Consider the following 19,618-nt stretch of genomic DNA (forward strand, 5'->3'; position numbering starts at 1 on the left):
CGAGTGCCAGGCACTATCTTATTGAAATTCCTCTTAATTAAGCTCTTTTCAATTCACTTTTTCTCATTAAAAACGTTCCCGGAATATTTTTAATTCCATATTAATAAGTTCATACATTCTTTCTTTGGGGAAATACTTTCAAGTCTATCTCTTTTGGATATAATAATTTTAATTACGTTTGGTAACAATTTCCGTCTTTTTCTTCGCTGCCATTGCAGTACTTTTCTATAGATTTGAAAGAAGAAATTATTCAAAATAATCTGAATTCTTAATCATCTTACGTATTTATTAACGAACTGGCATTATTAATGCTCAAAATAATGGAGTTTGAAAAATAGAACCATGAACTTATAAAAATATCTTATATTCTAGTAAAATATGGACAATAATTATTTCAGTATGTAAAATAAAGAAAAAGAAGCAGAAAGATTTTTTTAGATTATTCATTGCTTAAAACTATCAATCTGCGCTATGAAGTAAATAATGACACCAGACAAATAATAAAAATGAAAAGTACTGATTACTTTCCTCAACTATAACTAGAATAGAAAAAAAAGAGTAATTTACTGGTTTTTGACTGTTTGAATTCAAATGAGAGGAGTTATTTTGTCACACAATTAACATAATATTCGATTCCCGAGATAATTAATTATTTTCATATTTACTGAAATCCTACAAATTAAATAACACAACTTGATCTTAGCATATTTTTTTGCTTTTAAAAAATAATTTTAAAATATATATTAAACATAATAAGATAATATATAACACATCAGTTGAATTTTAAGAAAAGATAAAAACTGATAGCATAATTATTTCAATATAGGTTTTATAATATAAAACGACGACGGCAAAATTATGTATATTGTGCAATCACCGTGATAGATACTTAAAATAACGTTTTCAAATCGATTCTGTCAAGCGAACTGTGTCGTTATTAATTTTTAAAGATTAAGTGATAGCTTACATACGAAAGAATTCTTAATATACACATTAATATACTAACATTCCTTTCATAAATAAATTTTTATATCAGTGCAATAAAAAACAATAAAGGTTTAGTGGATATTTATTGTGAATCGAAAGTTTTATTTCCAGATTTCTAGTGACTCGTTGTTACCTACCCTTTCAAAACAAAAGGTATTCTTATTTTTTAAAAAAAGTAATTAGTAGCAGTAACATGATTTCATAACTCGCGTGTATCTGGATTCACGTGTATCTGGATAATCACGTGTATAAACAAAATCGTTTGTATTCACCATATTTTTTTAATAACCGTCGTTGAGCAACCGACCCAATTTTTTTTTGGGGGGGGGAGGGGTTACGACAATGGGATACTTGCAAGTGACGTAGTGTGGGTATCTCGATCCTGATTGGTTATTGAAACGTGGCATTTGTTTACACTAGCAACTGTTCTTTTTATTCTACTTTGCCAAGCCTGAAGCAACTGAAGCCAAGCCTGTCAAGTACCAATTCTCTTAAGTAACGCAGCCTATAATCTTACACAAATATTTCAATTCTACCACTATATAATAACACAAAGACAGGCACGAAGCCATGAAGAACACAAACAAACTTATTATGCATCGAAGTTGCCAGGTACACAAAAAAAAATATATATAACAGTTGCAATTAAATTCATGAACAAATAATAAATTAAAGTTAAGTAAAAGAAGTAGACTAGAAAGAATTATATTTCAACAAATTTGATTTGCTATACGGCTCTCTATTTAATTAACTCAACGTTAATTAATATTTTAAGTTATGTAGAGAGACTTAGCTCAACTTTAATACTCCATATTGCTGATAAAGATTAGCTGGTGCTGACGTCATAGGTCACATGCATGGGTACTGGTTGTCTTCTTCTTCTTGGAGTGCAAGTGCCCAATTAATGTTCAACTCCATAATTTTGTAATTTTGAACCCAATCAAGAAGGCAAGAGAACTCCTGGATCAAGTATTGGGAGAAATTTGCCATCGTGGAGGACATTTTGATGGAGCTAACCCGCACTTGCGTTACATGGAGAGGAAGATCACGGAAATCTCCCACGGTTAGCCTGACTGTAAAGGGGGCTCTAACCCCTGATCCATCTACCACTGAGGATATTTTACGTCAGTACTGTGGTCGGTGCAAGCCTGATTCGGATTCGTGTCGACCACCATTGCTGGTATTCGAATCCTGTTCACCTCATTGGAAAGCGAACGGTCATTCCTCTGAGGCATCACGGCACACCATAAAATATTTGAAACATATGCAGAAGTATATGCGCTTTTTTCAAAATTTAAAATGGAAGCTATTAGTTTAAATCTAAGCATATAACCACTCATCATGGGAACATTTTTTTGAGTAATGAATGTACTCATATTAGTGCTTAGATCTGCTCAAATTTGTCATTTATTCGGAAATGCTAGTCTCTGTTATTTCGTTTGACATAACACAATTATTAGCTCTTTCTTTTTTTGCCATTAATAATTTTCTTTCGCTCATTTAATTTACTTGACCAACATTGCCATTTTATTTTATGAATAGCTTCGTAAAAAATAGTGTTTCTTTCTCTTGGCAATTATCATAAAAAATATGCATGCTACTTTTCTCTTGATAATCACATGTCAAGGGTTTCACCAGTTCATTCAGACATGAAAAATTAATAATTTTTAACTTATGAGCCTTCAAAAAGCTATTTTCAGGAATACGCAACTATGTATTTCGGTCAATTCTCGTCGGAACACTTACACAAAATAGACGAAGTCTGGAAAACGCACTATGTGAAACTTTCTCAGAATCATTTTCCTTTACAAACATTTTATGAAGATTTTTAAAATTATGTTCTAAAAGATACCTCATTTGCTTTTTCACTCTGTTAAGTATCATAGTATATTTTTTTACCAGCTGTTACACATCTTTTTCCAGAAAGAATTTGAACTCCGATACCTGTTTGACGTTAAGACTTGGTCTGTTTGTTTTTTGTTATTTTTTCTTCCTTCCTTTTCTTGAGGGGGGAAAGGGGAATAGAGAACTTTATAGCATCTAACATTTTTAATTATGTTATTTCATAAAGACAACAATCTGTTTAAAACATTTTTAAGAATATGATTCCCTTAAAAACACAACACGTGTCAGTAAGAATCGTATCATCTATTGTCTAATTTATGAAGGAACATTATAATGAGTATATAAAAAATAGTATTATAATGATTGTAAATCATAAAAATGTCGGAAAAAAATTCGGTAAAGGTAATTTTTATTAAGAATTCTCATTAAAGTATGTTCTAAAAAATTCAATTTCCACCTTTTGACAAGTCGTGTGTGTCTGTTACCACATTTGTAACTAAATTTTATTGATTAAAATACCAAACACTTACTTTTAATTTATTATAATCTTTCCAGAATGTAAGTGTGTCTATACATTCTGAAAAGATAATAATAATGTAATTATATGTAATGTAATTGTATCAATTTTGAATATTTTACTCAATTGTAAAATATGATGGAGTAAAAATTAGTTTAGTTATTGGAATGTAATTCTTGTAATAACAATTTAGCTTTTATGTTTTGGACAGGCGTATTTTTAATTTTCTTTCATTTAAATTCCTAGAAATACATTTTTGTTCCTAATCAGAGCTGTAACATTATACTTCGAATACTATATGTTAATAATCCTGAAATACTTCCTGCTGATAATTATGAGAAAAATCATTTAAAAAAGCAAAGAAAAATCATTTAAAGTTTGCTAGAACTTCTAAGAAAAATAATACTTTTCATATAAACAGCAAATGCCCAAATACGAAAATGACCCATATTTGCATACTTTTCGCCCTCACGGAGGATATTTTTCTGTGGTATTTGCGTACCTAAATTCATGCAAATTATTGATTATGTCAGAAATTGATTCATTTTTGAAATCATTTATAAACGTAAATCCATAATTATCAGATTATTTATGAGTTTAATTAATATATGTGTTCTGTTGGACTAGGGCCGAAATTGGTTCATTTTTGCCTACATTTAGAAACATAAATCCATAATTATCAGATTATTTATGAGTTTAATTTATATGTGTTCGTTTGGGACGATGGCAGAAATTGATTCATTTTTTCCATAAATCTATACATATCAGATTATTTATGAGATTAAGTAATATATGTGTTCTATTGGTTAAAATCTTTTCAAATCACATTTATTAACAAAAGTGACAGTCGTAAACTAAGAAGAAATAAAAGAATTTAGCTTAGCTACAGAGCTTTCTTCAATAATTTATAAGAATTTAATGTATAAAAAACTAATAAAACGGCTGATCAGCGAGAATGTTGGAATAAAAAATACAATTGCTCCACTTTTATCAGTTTTGCCTGATCTAGGTTCTGAGAACGTAATCTTCTAAAATTTAAAAGCAGTAAAACAAATAAGGGGAAAAAACGTTTTAATGAATTTGTTTCGAGATTATTTTAGAAGGCGGATGAAAGCTAAATCTGAAACTTAAACAGGGTAGCCATTTCCAGAAAATTTTAAAAACTGATTATAACATATCAAGGAATCAAGATGTTTTAATTAATTGCCATCAATCAAACATATTTGAAAACTAAATATTATTGTTACAACTGACTGATTGAAGTTCTAAAATTAACGTGAAATTAAAAGCTGTGAAATTTGCGATAATTTCATAAAAATTTTTGTCACCGCTTTTTAAATTTTTTCCAGGCTGAGGCAGCCCTAAAAAAGATGTAATTTAAAAAAATAATTAAATTCGAAAAGAATGACTATCTACCTGTTTTTCATCTAAAAAATCCTTAAAAATCTGGGCGTTTCTTACATTTACAGGTATAAATGATTAAAGAAAGAATTAACTATTTCATTAATGAGTTAACTCCTGTGGCGTATAATAATGAACTATTGCAATTTGGAGATATTATCTCAAAATACAGAGTCATTTCAATGTTATTTTAAGATTAATTTTTTTTAAATTTGTTTTTAAAAACGTTTTTAATGATCAAATGCCATGAAAATTTACGTTTAGGTTTTCAAAAAATCTGAAAATTCTGAATATAAAAATTTTTATATCTTGCAAAAATATTTTTTTATCATTAACTATTTAAATAATAAAAATTATTTATTTCATCGAAATTCCCCATTTTATAACTTATTTGTCTTTGGGCAGAGGGCTTATAACTTAAAGTGAAAGAATTGTAGTTTTACCAATCATTCAAAAGATACGAAGAGAAACGGGATACATGACGAGTAAAATAACATATAGAGTAGCAAATTTTTTGATATGTTATAGTTATACTGTTATAACTATGCTGTTATAAACTTTTCATAAGTTTGTCTAACCTTCCTAGTGTGGGAGGAAGGAATTTGATGAGAAAAAGGTATGGTCTTTAATAAAATTAATTGTTCCACATATTAAGAGTTTTTTTTGTAATTAATAAACACTTAATACAATCAAAATTCGACCATCCGACAAAACAAGCTTAATATACACGTGAAACTAATACGTAATGTCTATAACGCGTTTCTCGTATGTCAATACATATTTTACAACATTTTAAATTTTCGCGAAATATCTCTTTTTATCGATCTAACATTAAAGCAGAGATTTTTAAAACAAATAGATTTTTTATGTAACTTACAAAATGGAACATAAAACAATCTTCATTAATGTGATCATTTATATGTGTGTTAAAATAATTTAAATGTAGTTGATTCTTGAAAAAAAATTTTAATTCTAATTTATTAAACAGCTTATTGCTTTCATTTAAAAATATTTTCGTTAATATATAATAGAGTAGTGGTATGATGATTTTCGATATATAAGTAGTAATTCCAACTACCAAGGAAATTCCATAGTAGTTGGAAGATATGTCAGTATATCGTCAATACTTTTATATCTCCAGTAGAAAAAAATATTTTTTAACTTTTTCCGGTGTAATGTAGCCAGTCTGGCAACACTACTTCAATAAATGTTATAAGCTAATGCAATTGCTTAAATGTAAAACTAATTTTTTTTAAATGCTTAGCAGCCACTTTTTTTCAAACAACAAAGAGCTAAAGTATGCACTTCACTTAGAGCAAATTAATTTGAAATCGAACTTGCTTTTCTATTCAAAAAAATCAAATTTAATAGCAATACTGAAAACCTGATCAAGCGTTTCCCCACGTTGACCATCAAACTAAATTCAACCACACATAGTTCAGAGCAAGCTACTCCTTTTAATTTTCATTAGTTTTATTTACTCAAGCAAGGCAATTGAACTCAAAAACCAGCCATCACACAGTCTGCTGACCTTATAAAATTCCACTACAATTATTTAAATAAACATAATGGATAGGATAAGGGATGCCACGCGGCCCAGGAGCCCAGCTCAGTAAATTAAAGAAGATAAAGTATATATTGTGGAATAGTTTAAAAAAAGAATAAGTATACTCTTCCCGAAAACTAGCTATAACTGATATACAAGTAGGTTTACTACCAGTCTTTCCTCTTTTCCATCTTACCTTTACCCCTGTTATGATGTTTAGCAGTAATATTGTTTATTAGTTCTTTCCCTTTTTCGTTGCATTTTTAAGTTTTTTTTTTTTCAAAGAATCTATTCAAATGGAATGATGATAATACAAAAAAACAAAGGATTCTCCGAATTCAAAACAATTTTTTTGCTAATTCTATAATTATTAAAACCTCAAAGAATTTTTAAGTTTTTTCATTTGCTGTCCGTTTGCTTGAATTACCATTTCTACTTACTTTTTTAATGCTTAACTTTCGTTTTAAACATTGTTTTGAATAATAAGAACTATTTTATATTAACATTACTTTTGTTACTGATTATATTAGTACCAAGTAAATTTTTTTAACTTCAAGGCATATGAAATATAAAATTAGCCGTCAAATTGTTGAAAAACGATCAAATTTCGGAAAATTATTTAAATTAATTTATATTTCGCTCGGTGAGTCTTAATGAAAAAAAAAAAGCTTTATTTAAAGAGACTCCATTTAATGATCAATAATGATATTTATTGATAGTGAATTTCGATTTATGATTAAACTTTGGTTTTAATCACACAGCATCTACTAACTCACCTTATGAGTAGTAAATACTTATACAATTCTTTTGTAACTAATTTTCTATATAATTATTTTGCTTATTTTAAAAATATATATTAAAATATATTTAAAATATTAGTGGTATAAAAATTGAATCACCTAGGCTTATTTTAAAATTTGCTTCACTATTTTATTATTTTATTTTATATATTAAATAATCACGTCACATTACTCCAAATGCTTATCAACTCGAAATCTCAAACTTCGATTTAAAAAATATGCAGAGAATGAGGCATTTAATTTGAAATAACGGTGAAAAATAATTCAATAGTAGTGAAACTTGCACACAGAATTTTATCAAAACAATAATCACGTACTTTCGTCAAAATAATTTCATACTTGCGAATTCTTTTCGAGAATGATTTTCTTCAGAGGTAGTGAGATTACAATCTGTTTCCTTTTCCTATTTAAAAAATCATTATTTTTCATATTTAATAATTTTTGAATTTATATATAAATTTAAGATATGAAAAAAAGTATAAGTTTTGCTCCCAGTTTAAATAGAAGAACACATCAGCATACATATAAATTAAATATAATGAAGTCTAATTCTTATTAAACGTGTTAAAACAAAAACTCTATCAGAGAAGCCAAGGGCAACATAATTAATATTTATTTATTTTTAAACTCTTTAATTAATTTTAACTACCACTATAACTTACATTTCAAATTATTTATATTTAAATTAAAATCTTGCCAAATTTAGGAGATTAAACAATTAATGACGTCTTAAAAAATTCAATATGCACGCATATTGATGTTCTTATCACATTTAACATCTTCTGCCAGGGGTGAAGGCGAGGCGGAAAGGTTGGTAGTAAAACCATTTCAGTTATAACTAGTTTTCGGGAGGAGTTAACTTATTCTTTTTAAAACTATTCAACAACATCTACTTTAGCCTTGGAAAATAACCAGTTTTATATATAGACTAAAATTATAAAAGATATCTTGATATAAAAAAAAATGCTAAAATGAAATGGCTTTCGTACCAGTTTTTGCACTTTTCCTTGTTGCTATATAAGGGCTTTCAGCCATGTCTTCTGCCTGTAAGATGTGGCACCATGATTAAACTATTATTTTCCTTTTATTACTCGCTTATGTAATATTGCCAGGCCTGCCAACTTCTACTCTTTTTGCAAAATAAACCTTAGAGTGATATATATTTAAAAACCAAAGCTTTCTGAAATTTTGGTCATTTCGCCAACACTTTAAACGCCTCACCACGGTTGACTAAAAAACTTTCACATGAAAGTAGGTTGTCCTATTAGCAAATACCTTTTGATAAATTACTATATTCCTTATAAATTCTAACATTATAAAAGGTTTCTGCGGTCCTTGAAAAACTTTAGAAGTGATTGTAAATTAATACTAGAAGATATTTCTTATTTTAATATACCACTTTGTCGTTAAGTGTTTTAGAAGTTGGAATTTTCATGCATATATACTTTCTTTGGAAAACCATTTTTCGTGGTGGTTACACAGAATAAAATTATAAACATTAGTTTAATTTTCGTTACAACTTTTTAAAATTTACAATGCTCAAGGAAACCCTCTTATACAAATCTCTTTTTTCAAAAGCTATTAATATAGTTTCTAAAATAATCCTTTTATCCCACTTAGAAAGGCCAATTGCCTTAGCGACACTAAAACCAAATAATGCAAAAGTACGAACAGGCAAAATAATGTCCTTTCTTTCTTCACGATATTATCTCAACAGACATGCATAAGAAAAACAATCTGGAATTTCAAAACTAAAAAACAAAAGTAGACACGTCGAAATACAAGTTTTGTCGAAAAACTGCGTTTAAAATTAAATTTACATTCCCGATCCATCTTTAAAAACTTCTCAACTCGGAAATGACAGTGAAGCATTGAGTTAGATGACGAGTATTTTCACTTTCGAATAAAGAAATCGAATGAAAGAAAAAGAGGGGGAGGTAGAGAACGTACATGTTCGGGTTGAAATAACACAAGAACTCAATTGGAAATTTTTCAGCTGCGAATATCAGCTGCCAAATAAGAATTCAAAATGACTTCTGTAATTCTGTCACATTTTTCTCTTACAAAAGCAGCAGACGTTGCATTACTCGGTGACGAATATAAGTTTGAAGTCAGATTAAAAAATTTAAAATTCCTAAAAGAATTCGAAGTTAAACTAGATGCGCATGCCTCTGAACCAAATGAAAAGAAAGTGTCAAGGATGAATATAGTCTTATCTGTAGGTCTAGAATCGTTCAACAAGGAAATAAAATCTTGCAAACAAAGTTTGTTTATGGTAATTAAAATTTCCCAATTTAACCCATCACATTGTTCTTGAAATTTACAACATAAAAGTTTTAAGTTTAAAAGAAACATTCGTTAATTATGCACATCATGCAATACGCAATAAATAACTTCAGATTTTAAAAGAAATTGAAGATAAATTAAAAATGCATGTCTCCGAACCAAATGAAAAGAAAGTGTCAAGGATGAATGTGGGCTTATCTGTAGGTCTAGAATCTTTCAACAAGGAAATATAATCTTGTAAACAATGTTCATTTGAGGCAATTAAAATTTCTTAATTTCGCCTATCACATTTCTCTTAAAATTTACAACATGAAAGTTTTATATTTAAAATAAATATTCTTTAATTATGCATAAATAACAAAAAAGCAAATTTAATTATGCATATAAAGTTGCAATAACTTAAAATTTGTGAAAGAATTTGAGGTTAAACTAGAAACGCATGCTTCTAAATCAAATTAAACAAAATGTCAAGGATCAATGTAGTTTTTATCTGTAGGTCTAGAATCGTTCAGCATTGAAAGAAAATCTTGCAAACAATGTTTGTTAAGGCAATTATGAAAACAATGTTCTCAGGAACTAACTATTCGACCAATTTAACTCAAATTTAATATTTTGCCATGTAAAACTGCCTTCTCTAAAACGATTTAAAAATAAAGTATCTTACAATTTAATCTTTTTTCGAAAATTATTAAATAAAAATTTATAAAAAATAATAAAAAAATAAAGAAATTTTATTAAGTGTAATTTTTTGCATGGAATTATATTTGGATAAACGAATTTTATAATTATTTGCAAAAATTTTTATACATGTCTTATAAATATGGGAAAATGTTTTATGTACATAAAAATATCGTCTGCACTAATTAGTTATCATAGACTTAGGGTTTTTACCATAATACATGCATAAAGGAATGTTTTTGATATGCAATACCAAAGCTGGGTTAAAAACTGACAAGTAAAAACCGAGCGATCCGCGAATTCCAATGCACCACCAAAACAATAATCGCTAATCTTTTGGACTGGATTCTTTCTTTTTTTTCTTCGTTGTACAATATAAAAGCTTAGAAAATATTAAAATACCTGCCAACTTCTAATCCTTTCCATTATGATTTTTCCCAGTGGTAGTAAAATGAAATTAAATTTTCAATTGTAAGCAAAAAATACGTTGTAATTGAAAAGGCTTTAGCTGACAACCATGTTGGTAATACATATTAATATATATGCTAAATTGTTTTCAGAATACTGGTAATCAAAATGATTTTAAATTTAGTTTATAAAATAAAAAATAGTGCATATTTTTCTACCACTTTAAATATAAAAATAACATTTTACGCCAAATGCGTAAAAGTTGGCAGGTATGACTGAATTTATTTTTCACTAGCAGTTAGTTCCCTCTGACATGACAGTATTACTGTCATCTGCATCAGTTGGGAACATTTGGCACATTGGGGAACATTTTTTGTTGCAATTATGCAAGAATTTGATCTTTCCCAATTCAGGTAAGGGGATTTCAAATCTGAAATTAGTTTCATTCCTAAATATACAGATTGTTTTTGTACAAGTACAAATTTATAAAGAATGTATAGGTTTATATACATACATGTACACTTGTCTACTTTGAAAACTACTCTACACTTTGAAAATAACACTTGACCTTAACGTAAAACATCAAAATCTTCTAGGGTTGCTATTTATCCGGAAGCGATAAGAAATTTCCAATAAGAAAATTTTGTATTATAAAATTAATTATCAGAAATCAAATTATCAAAACTACCACTACTTGTTAATAAGTGAAAGATGTGTTTTTATTGCATCATATTTACCAACTATCAGCTGACCACTATGTGATACAACAAATATATTTGAATGAGATAATTCCGTTGAATAATTCACGTTGAGATAATTCACGTTGAATGAGATAATTCCGTGACCCAGGTGCCCAGTTTCAGAACACTACTAACACTAGGTAATTGCAACTATGAAGTAATAATTGCAAAAAGTTTGTTTTTGCCAAAAGAAGGAAAAACGTTAATGCTTTTATTACAGTATGTTTAAATGTTTTAATATCTTTTCCGGGTAGGTATCATCCATGATCCTCCTACCACTCCCTAAGTAGCGGAGAAGTCTGGACGCTTCTTCTTCTTCTTCTTCTTCTTCTTGCTTGAGCTTGTCAGATATGTGGCACCTCTGCACATGTTGCATTTTGTACCATACTCCAAGCCCAATTTTTCCTAGTTCCATTGTCTCGGGTCGCCTACTTTATTAATATAGTCTGACAGTCCCTTAATGGAATTAAGGTGAAGCTCTTTAGGATATGGATTGCCTAAGGTAGTGAGGCGCATAAGGGCGAGGGCATCACATTCGTATAGGATGTGATGTGCTGATTCTACCTCTTCACGGCATTTCCGACATATTGGTTCTTGTTCGAAAAGTCCCAATCTATGTAGATGTTTCCTGAAATGATAATGCCCAGTGATGAAGCCTACAATTGTTTGAATCTTCAATCTTGGGAGCCTAAGAATTTCAGAAGCAATTTTTGCAGAAGGGCTGCTGATCATGCTTTTAGCATGTTTTTGTCCAGGAGAATTGCGCCAAACTTTGTTCATCTCCTGTTTTTCCCATTTTAGGACAGCCTTCTTTGTAGTCTTCATATTGATTCCACAGAAGGGTTCCGTTCCTATTGGATTGAAAGAGGATCCCCGTTTTGCGAGTTCATCAGCTCTTTCATTACCATCAATTCCCATATGCCCTGGTACCCAAATAAGAATGATTTTATTCTTTTTTGCCAGTTCTATTAGGAGATTCTTGCATTCCAAAACAATTTTTGATTTTACTTGAAATGAATAAAGAGCCATCAAGGCTGCTTGACTGTCGCTGAAAATAAGAATCCGCTTACCATGGTAGCCTTTCTTAATATTTATCTGCAGACAGTTTACAATAGCAAGTACCTCCGCCTGAAAGACAGTAGCATACTCCCCAAGACCTTCAAAAAGGTTGAATCTTGGTGACAAGCCACAGACACCCAGTCCTGAGAGGTTACCTTTCTTTGATCCATCGGTATACCAGATTAGATCATCATTTTTTGTATCGATCGTGTTGTTATCCCATTCTTCTCTGGTAGGAAAAACTACTTCAAATGGTCTTTCAAACACGTACTTTCTCTCCATGCAGTCAGAAGGCATAAGGAGAGTTGGATGGTAAATTTTCTTAGTAATACTGGTATGACCTCCAGAAGAGGGCTTGTCATACCATTAATATTGCAATTTCATTCTATATGCAGTCATTCTGGCAGAGCTGCACATGAAGATATCTAAAGGAGTCAGGTCCAGAATTGCCTCAAGTGCTCTGGTAGGGGCCGTGGACATTGCACCTGTGATACACAAGCAGGCCAGTCTTTGCAGACTTCCCAGCTTATCCTTCACAGTTTTCTGTTCCACTTTACACCACCATATCACTGAAGCATATGTGAAAGCAGGCCTGACAATTGCTGTGTACATCCAAAACATCATTTTTGGTTGTAATCCCCAGTTTTTACCAAGCATGCGTCTGCACATCATTATGCATTTTTTTGCTTGATTGATTTTGTAATCAACATGTTTATTCCAGGTGAGTTTTTGGTCAAGAATTAAGCTTAAAAATTTCACCTCAGAGGCAATATTGATTTCAACGTTAAAAAGTTTTGGGATAAAAAAGCCTTCCCTTTTTATTTTACGAGTGAATGGTACTAGATTGGTCTTCTGTGGATTTATGTCCAGATTCCTCTCCCTGCACCATTTGCTTACATAACTTAGAGCGTTTTGCATAAGTTGGCAAGTTATGTGAAAATCTTTGCCAAGGATGAGTATGACAATGTCATCTGCATATCCCTGGGTATAGTAGCCTGTATTATTTAGATGTTTGATTAGGCTATTTACAACCAGATTCCAAAGTAATGGTGATAGTACACCTCCTTGTGGACAGCCTCTGGTTGTTTTCTTTTCTAATGTCTCGTTGAAGATATTCATTTGAATGGCTCTATCCATAAGTAGGGACTTAATCCATAAACATAAAGTTTGGTCTATCCCTGTTTCCCTTAAGGCATTAAGGATGGATGGGTGAGAGGTATTATCAAAAGCACCCTGAATATCTAGGAAGGTGGCCAATGCAATTTCCTTTCTCTACAGGGTGTCTTCATTCTTAGAAACTAGCTTGTGTAAGGCTGTCTCTGTAGATTTACCAGGTTGGTAGGCAAACTGTAGATTATGCAAGGGGTTATTGCTACCCAGGTAATCCCTAATATGCCTATCAATAATTTTCTCCATAATTTTAAGAAAGAATGAAGATAAGCTAATTGGTCTGAAAGACTTAGCCTGGTCATAGTTACTTTTGCCAGGTTTAGGAATGTAAACAATCCTGGTCTTTTGCCATAGCTTTGGAATATGTCCCAGTGCCAGACTGGCTCTGTAAATTCTGGTTAACACAGGGATGATAGGATCTCCTGCCTTTTGGATCATTACAGGAATGATTCCATCAGGTCCAGGGCTTTTAAGTGGTTTGAAGGTGGAGATAGCCCACCTGACATTGTTTTGATTGATAACGTTCTTAGCATAGGTCCATTGATTTCTTTGTATTCTTTTTACAGATCCAATGAAATGTTGTCCTTCATTGCTATCCATATCAATGGCTCCTGGAAAGTGAGTTTTGGCCATAACTTCCATTATCTCTTTTCCAGTGGTAGCAAAGTTGCCATCCTCATCCTTTAAGGTGCCAACCATTATGGGTTCATCCCTTCTAAGGATTCTCTGGAGTCTAGCTCCTTCAGAGATAGAATTTACCTCTTCACAGAACTTTCTCCAGGATTCTTGTTTGCTTTTCCTGACATTTTTGTTATAGTTGGTGAGGGCTCTTTTATAGTTGTCCCACTCACCATGTTTCTTTGCTTTATTAAAAAGTTTTCTAACATTTGCCCTTTCAGTTTCCAAGGAGTTGTTCCACCAAGGACATTGGGGCTTTGCTCTTTTGGTACGTATTGGGCAATTTTTATTGTATGAACCTAGAATTTCGTTCTGCAGAGTTTCTGCTGCAATTTCTAGATCATAATTATCTCTAATATAATTTTCTCCCAGTTGAGTCAGCCCCATGATATCATCTTGGAATTTCTTCCAATTTGTTCTCATGGGGTCTCTGAAGCAGCGGTCAATATTTATATTGGAGTTTATTTCAAAATGGATGTTTTGATGGTCGGAACCTGATGGTCTCCCATCTACTTTCCATTTCGTGATATTTTTACTGATAGCCGGTGTTGCTATAGTAATGTCAATTACTTCAGAACGATTAGAAGTTATAAAGGTAGGGTCATTGCCTTTGTTCAAAATATCTAAATTGTAATTAAGAATAAATTCTAAAAGACACTCACCTCTTTTATTTGTGTCTGTGCTGCCCCATACAGTATGGTGAGCATTGCAGTCCAGCCCTAAGACTACCTGCAAGCTGTTTTCTGCACAAAACTGCAGGAGTTTGTGCAGTGTTTGGTCAGGTGGAGCCTTCTCTTCATAGGGTAGGTAGACTGAGCAAAAAACAATTTCTCGGTCTCTTCCCTCTATGTTGAGTCTGACTTTCACTGCTGTTAAATCCCTATGAATAAAATCTGTTAGAGGTAGAACCTTAATATCTTTATCTATTAGGATACATGTTCTAGCTTCACTATTAAGATTATAAATGAGCTTACCTTTTGTTCCTTTGAGGCCACTGATTTTTCCCCTGACAAGCCAAGGTTCTTGGATCAGGGCCAGGTGAAAATCCTCATCAAGAAATTTCTTGGTGAGGTTTGTGGTGCCACTTCTACTGTGGTGGATGTTGGCTTGAAGAACCTTCACCCCCATCGTTTTTGGAAGGTTTGTCTAGGACTTTGGCTTGAACTTGGTGAAGTCCGATATAAAATTTATATCCCCTTTTGCCAAGTGTAGCCGCGTCCAGTTCAGGCACGCTAAGGACGATGGTCTGTCCTGATGGTTCATTCTTCCGATGAAGTATGTTCCATTCGGTTGGAGTAAGCCCACCATTTTGTGCCTCAATCTTTCTCAGAACCTCTTTGGACTCCAGTTTACTACAGACTTTCGGCAGTTTAGCAATGATCTTAGTAGTTCTGACAAGTTTCTTTGCCTCTCCTACCAAGAGAGTTTGCTCCTGCCATGGGTTTATCTCAACTACAATCTGTTCCAGCCACTTAGAGCTCCCCAGATCTGCACAATTGATGATAAGTGCCCCATTTTCTAGTCTGCAAGAAAGAAAAGTGGGGACAAAACCCTCTTCATTTCTAGAAATTTTTTCAGTTATCAAGAACTCAAGGTCTAGGGCCTGTTCTTCGGATAAGCGCTCAAGAGGATGTCCTTCAAGAATCACAGCCATTTTAACTGCGGTTAGAGCTTCCTTAAAGGTTATACCTTCAGGTCCTTCTTTCCTGGCAGCCTTTGGGGCTACATCTTGTTCCATCCTTTGGCTTTGTCTTTTCTCGCCTCTCTGCTTTGGTTTGGGTTTTTCTACCCAGGTACCTTCAGCCATCTTTTTTTCTCGGGCAAGTTTCTTTTTCTGTGCACCAGATAGTCTTTTTTTAAGTTTGATCCCATCCATGGAGGCAGTCATGCTATTAATAGCTTCCTGCCCCACTTGAGATGTTGATTGGGTAGAGGTCATTTCTACCTCTTTTGATGAAGGGTTCATTTTATCTCCTTCAGTTGGTTTTTCCCTAGTTTCCTTTTCTTTTGCAGAAAGGTCTACTTTGGGATTTTCACCTGCAAATGCAGTAATTTGAGTTGTATTTTTGTCATTTTCAGCCATAAATTACCTCAAATAAAAAGCTCAGGTAAAGAAAGTCAGCCCAGCATTGCCTGAGTTACTGGGTAAGGCAATTACTCTAGATGTTCGCCAGTCAAACTAGAGGCTCCGTTAAGACACTATAACCGCAGTGCCATTCACCCAAGGCACGGGTCGCGTAACACCTGGGTTACGGGAGTTGGTTCGCGACCTCCTATTTGTTATTCAGAGGCTATCCTGTCAGCGCTACAGGACATTCGGCTATCCACCACCTGCCGTCGCGCCTGGTAGCCGGTCAAGCCCCAGGAGTCTGGACGCTTAGTATTCACTTAAATGAATTTAAAAGAACACCTATTGGGAATATATTTTTGAAATACATACAAATTGTAGCTAGTAGTAAAAAATTGATTGCATGTTTGAAATAAGCGAAGCGAAAATATGTATTTGTTCAATAACTTCATGCAATAGAGAGCAAAAAAAATTGTACATCAGTCATATGCATGATAACAAAATGGAAATAATAGAAAATGAATTTTATATAGATTATTAGATTTTTTTTTTGAATTTTATATAGATAATAGATTATCATTAATAATTAGTATAGTTTATTATCTTAAAAATACTTGAATTATGAAATGATTTAAATACATTTACATTGCAAAAAAAAAAAACAATGACAACTTTTAATCATTTTAGCTTAAAAAATTTCTCGTCGGGCATTTGCTTTTAATGAAACCAATTCTTTATAGCAGACAAAAAAATAACAAATAAGTCATTTCACAAATATAACAACATTATAAGCAATTCAATGCACTCATTTTTTTAAAATATATTTCAAATTAAATATCTTAACGATGTTTTCAACACGATAAAAAATAAAGTTTACAAAATACCTCAGGGAAATTTTTAGTAATTCGCTTAACTTTCAATTGATTCCAAATTTACCAGAAAGCCCATTACTCACTCTTCGGTTATTTCTACAAATATTTAAATGAAATGAAATCGCTCTTTGACAATTCAACCGCAGCGATCAAAACTAATTACACATTTGTAAATTTCCTTAATCTTAAAATTATATTTCAACTTACAGTTATTGATTTAAACGCCGTCGAAATTTAAATGACTCAGTTTGCTTTTTTGATTACATCAAATTATTAATTAAGCGTTTTTGGCATATCTAAATATTTTACCAATTATTGATTTCGATTATTCGGGTTTATTTAAGAACATAATATTTATTTATTTTTAAATTAAAAACTTTTTATTGCTTGCAAGATTGTGATAATTTGAAAAAAGTATTTAAAAAAGTTAGTCAAACTATTTTATTCATATTTTTATGAGCAGCATGACAATGTTATGATTTATTCAACGCAACTTATTTGCGCTTTTCAAAAACTACTCAAGTTCATTTAACACGTTCACGCCGGGAAAAGTGAAAATACTGGAAGAAGAACTATTTCAATATTTGATAGTATTCGGGAGGAGTTAATCTATGCTCAACAATAACAATTTATTGTAAGGAAATTTATCACGGCGAAGAAGCAATTCAATATAAAAATTGCGTCTGTTAAAAACAATTGGTAGTTAGAAATTTGTATTATTCCCGGAAAAAAACTAAAAAATGAAATTTAATGTTACCAGTTTTTACCCCGGTGCGCTGCCAAGATGATACAATCTAGCGTGACCCACCGGTGGGTCACCCCGGCGTGAACGTGTTAAAACTAATTTCGATTACAAAAGCTTAAAAACTTTGCTAAAGTTAGAGCAGAAAAGGTAAAACTTTTAATGAAAATTTCCACGATCCGAAATTAAAAAAGAGAAAAAAATAAACCAAAAAATAGTAACTGCAAATGTACTGTTCTAAAAAAAAAAATAAACCACCCCGAATAACTTTTGATCTAAAGATCGGAACTTCACGTTCTAGAATTTAATCTTTATATTTCGAGGGGTTGAATTTAAATATCGAAACTAATTAGGGCAGACGATTTTTTAAATTACGAAATTAGACTCAGAAATGCAGTTTCTTTGAATAAGTGAACTCTTTTTCAACGAATTTGATTTCTGACCCCAAAATATAGTCGGTAGCCACAATCTGGAAAATATGATCTGAATGGTTTGGTAAGGAGAGAGGTCCAAAGTTTGAACCCCTTAATGTTAATTTTATTTTTTGAGTATTTTGCCATATTTCGAGATCTTTTTAAGCAGAATAAAAAGTTTTTGCACCCAATTATAAAATTATTTTATCCAAAGATAATTCCACGCAAAAAATAGCTTTCAATAAATGTTTATTATTTTTTTAAATTATAGTCGAAAACATTTTGAATTGTTAAGTATGCAAATTTTTATATATTTTTAAATAAATATTTTCATGGCAGAATGCAAAATTTGAGCGAAATTTGTAAAGTAGTTCCCGAGAAATCGAATTTTTAAAAGGTCATATTTTTGAAATTATATTTCTCCGGAACTACTTTACTTTTGTAACTTGAAATATCGTCTGCACTAACTAATTAGAATATTTGAGGTCACCTTCTAGAACAGGGGTTTCCAACTTGCATGAGGCCGGAGGCCACAATTAATAACACAAATCAAATGGCGGGCCGCAACTTTATCAAAAATTTTTGTAGGACTCTTTTATGTTTGAAGGAACATTAAATATTACTGTCAGAGTTTTACCAAGTTGTAGAAAAGAAAAGTATTAAATTACAAATTAAAATAAGTAGATTTTTGAAAATATTTAATTGTTATTCATACTATTTTTAAAAATACTAAATAATAAAAATTAGGGGGTACAATAATTTAATGTACACCTATGTATTAAACAATTAATGTGCAACAGATATCTAATTGTTAAGGCATTAAAATTTACATAGTAGTACACAAAATATTCAATGAATAAATTGAGGTTTGTCTGCTGCAACTACCAGAGAGTAGATATTTACATTTTAAATTTACAAATGTTAAAAATGTTAAAAAGTTAAATCGGAGAATTTCTTCGAGAAAATTTCTGATACGCACTTGTTAAGTTATATTCACAAAATACAAAAAAAAATGAAATAAAAAAGAGCAACATACACGACTATTTTTGTATTTGAATAAATATTTTCTTGGATGCAAAACCTGAAAAATGAATTTCTTTGCACCGTTGGTATGTTAAGTTTCACAGAAACGAAGAAATTAGGTTTTTATAAACGAGAAAAGTATTTTAAAGCCATTTAGATTTTTTTACGAAAATTGTCCGCAAAAAAATGGCAACTAATATATTTTAGTTCGTGGGCCACATAAAAAGGCTTCGTGGGCCGGATGCGGCCCCCGGGCCGCCAGTTGGAAACCCCTGTTCTAGAACCATTAAGTTTCAATGCTGAAGAGCCGATCATTACATTAAAAATTACTCAGGGTGATCATTTTTTTCTTCTTCTCGTGCATAGGTAGCGACGTTGTACTAAA

General features: G+C 31.4%; 2 protein-coding genes across 2 annotated transcripts; both read right to left on the minus strand.

Annotated features, from left to right (window-relative positions):
* Positions 1-11,613: 11,613 nt before the first annotated feature.
* Positions 11,614-12,564, minus strand: LOC147810859 (uncharacterized). Its single transcript, XM_087162124.1, has one exon. The coding sequence runs from the start codon at positions 12,562-12,564 to the stop codon at positions 11,614-11,616; it is 951 nt and encodes a 316-aa protein (XP_087018250.1).
* A 1,768-nt stretch (positions 12,565-14,332) lies between these two features.
* Positions 14,333-16,461, minus strand: LOC147810860 (uncharacterized). The gene is made up of 2 exons (XM_087160873.1): positions 15,090-16,461; positions 14,333-14,995 (listed from the first exon to the last, which is right to left on the minus strand). The coding sequence occupies exon 1, from the start codon at positions 16,196-16,198 to the stop codon at positions 15,203-15,205; it is 996 nt and encodes a 331-aa protein (XP_087016999.1). The 5' UTR covers positions 16,199-16,461; the 3' UTR covers positions 14,333-14,995; positions 15,090-15,202.
* Positions 16,462-19,618: the final 3,157 nt, after the last annotated feature.

Source organism: Parasteatoda tepidariorum, chromosome 4 (genome assembly GCF_982258835.1).
Source record: "Parasteatoda tepidariorum strain Cologne lab strain chromosome 4, Ptep-v5.0, whole genome shotgun sequence".
Lineage (NCBI taxonomy): Eukaryota > Metazoa > Arthropoda > Arachnida > Araneae > Theridiidae > Parasteatoda > Parasteatoda tepidariorum.

Excerpts from the sequence above, each read along its gene's own strand:
- LOC147810859 (XM_087162124.1), bottom strand. The coding sequence starts at position 12,564 with ATGCCTTCTGACTGCATGGAGAGAAAGTACGTGTTTGAAAGACCATTT.
- LOC147810860 (XM_087160873.1), bottom strand. The coding sequence starts at position 16,198 with ATGGCTGAAAATGACAAAAATACAACTCAAATTACTGCATTTGCAGGT.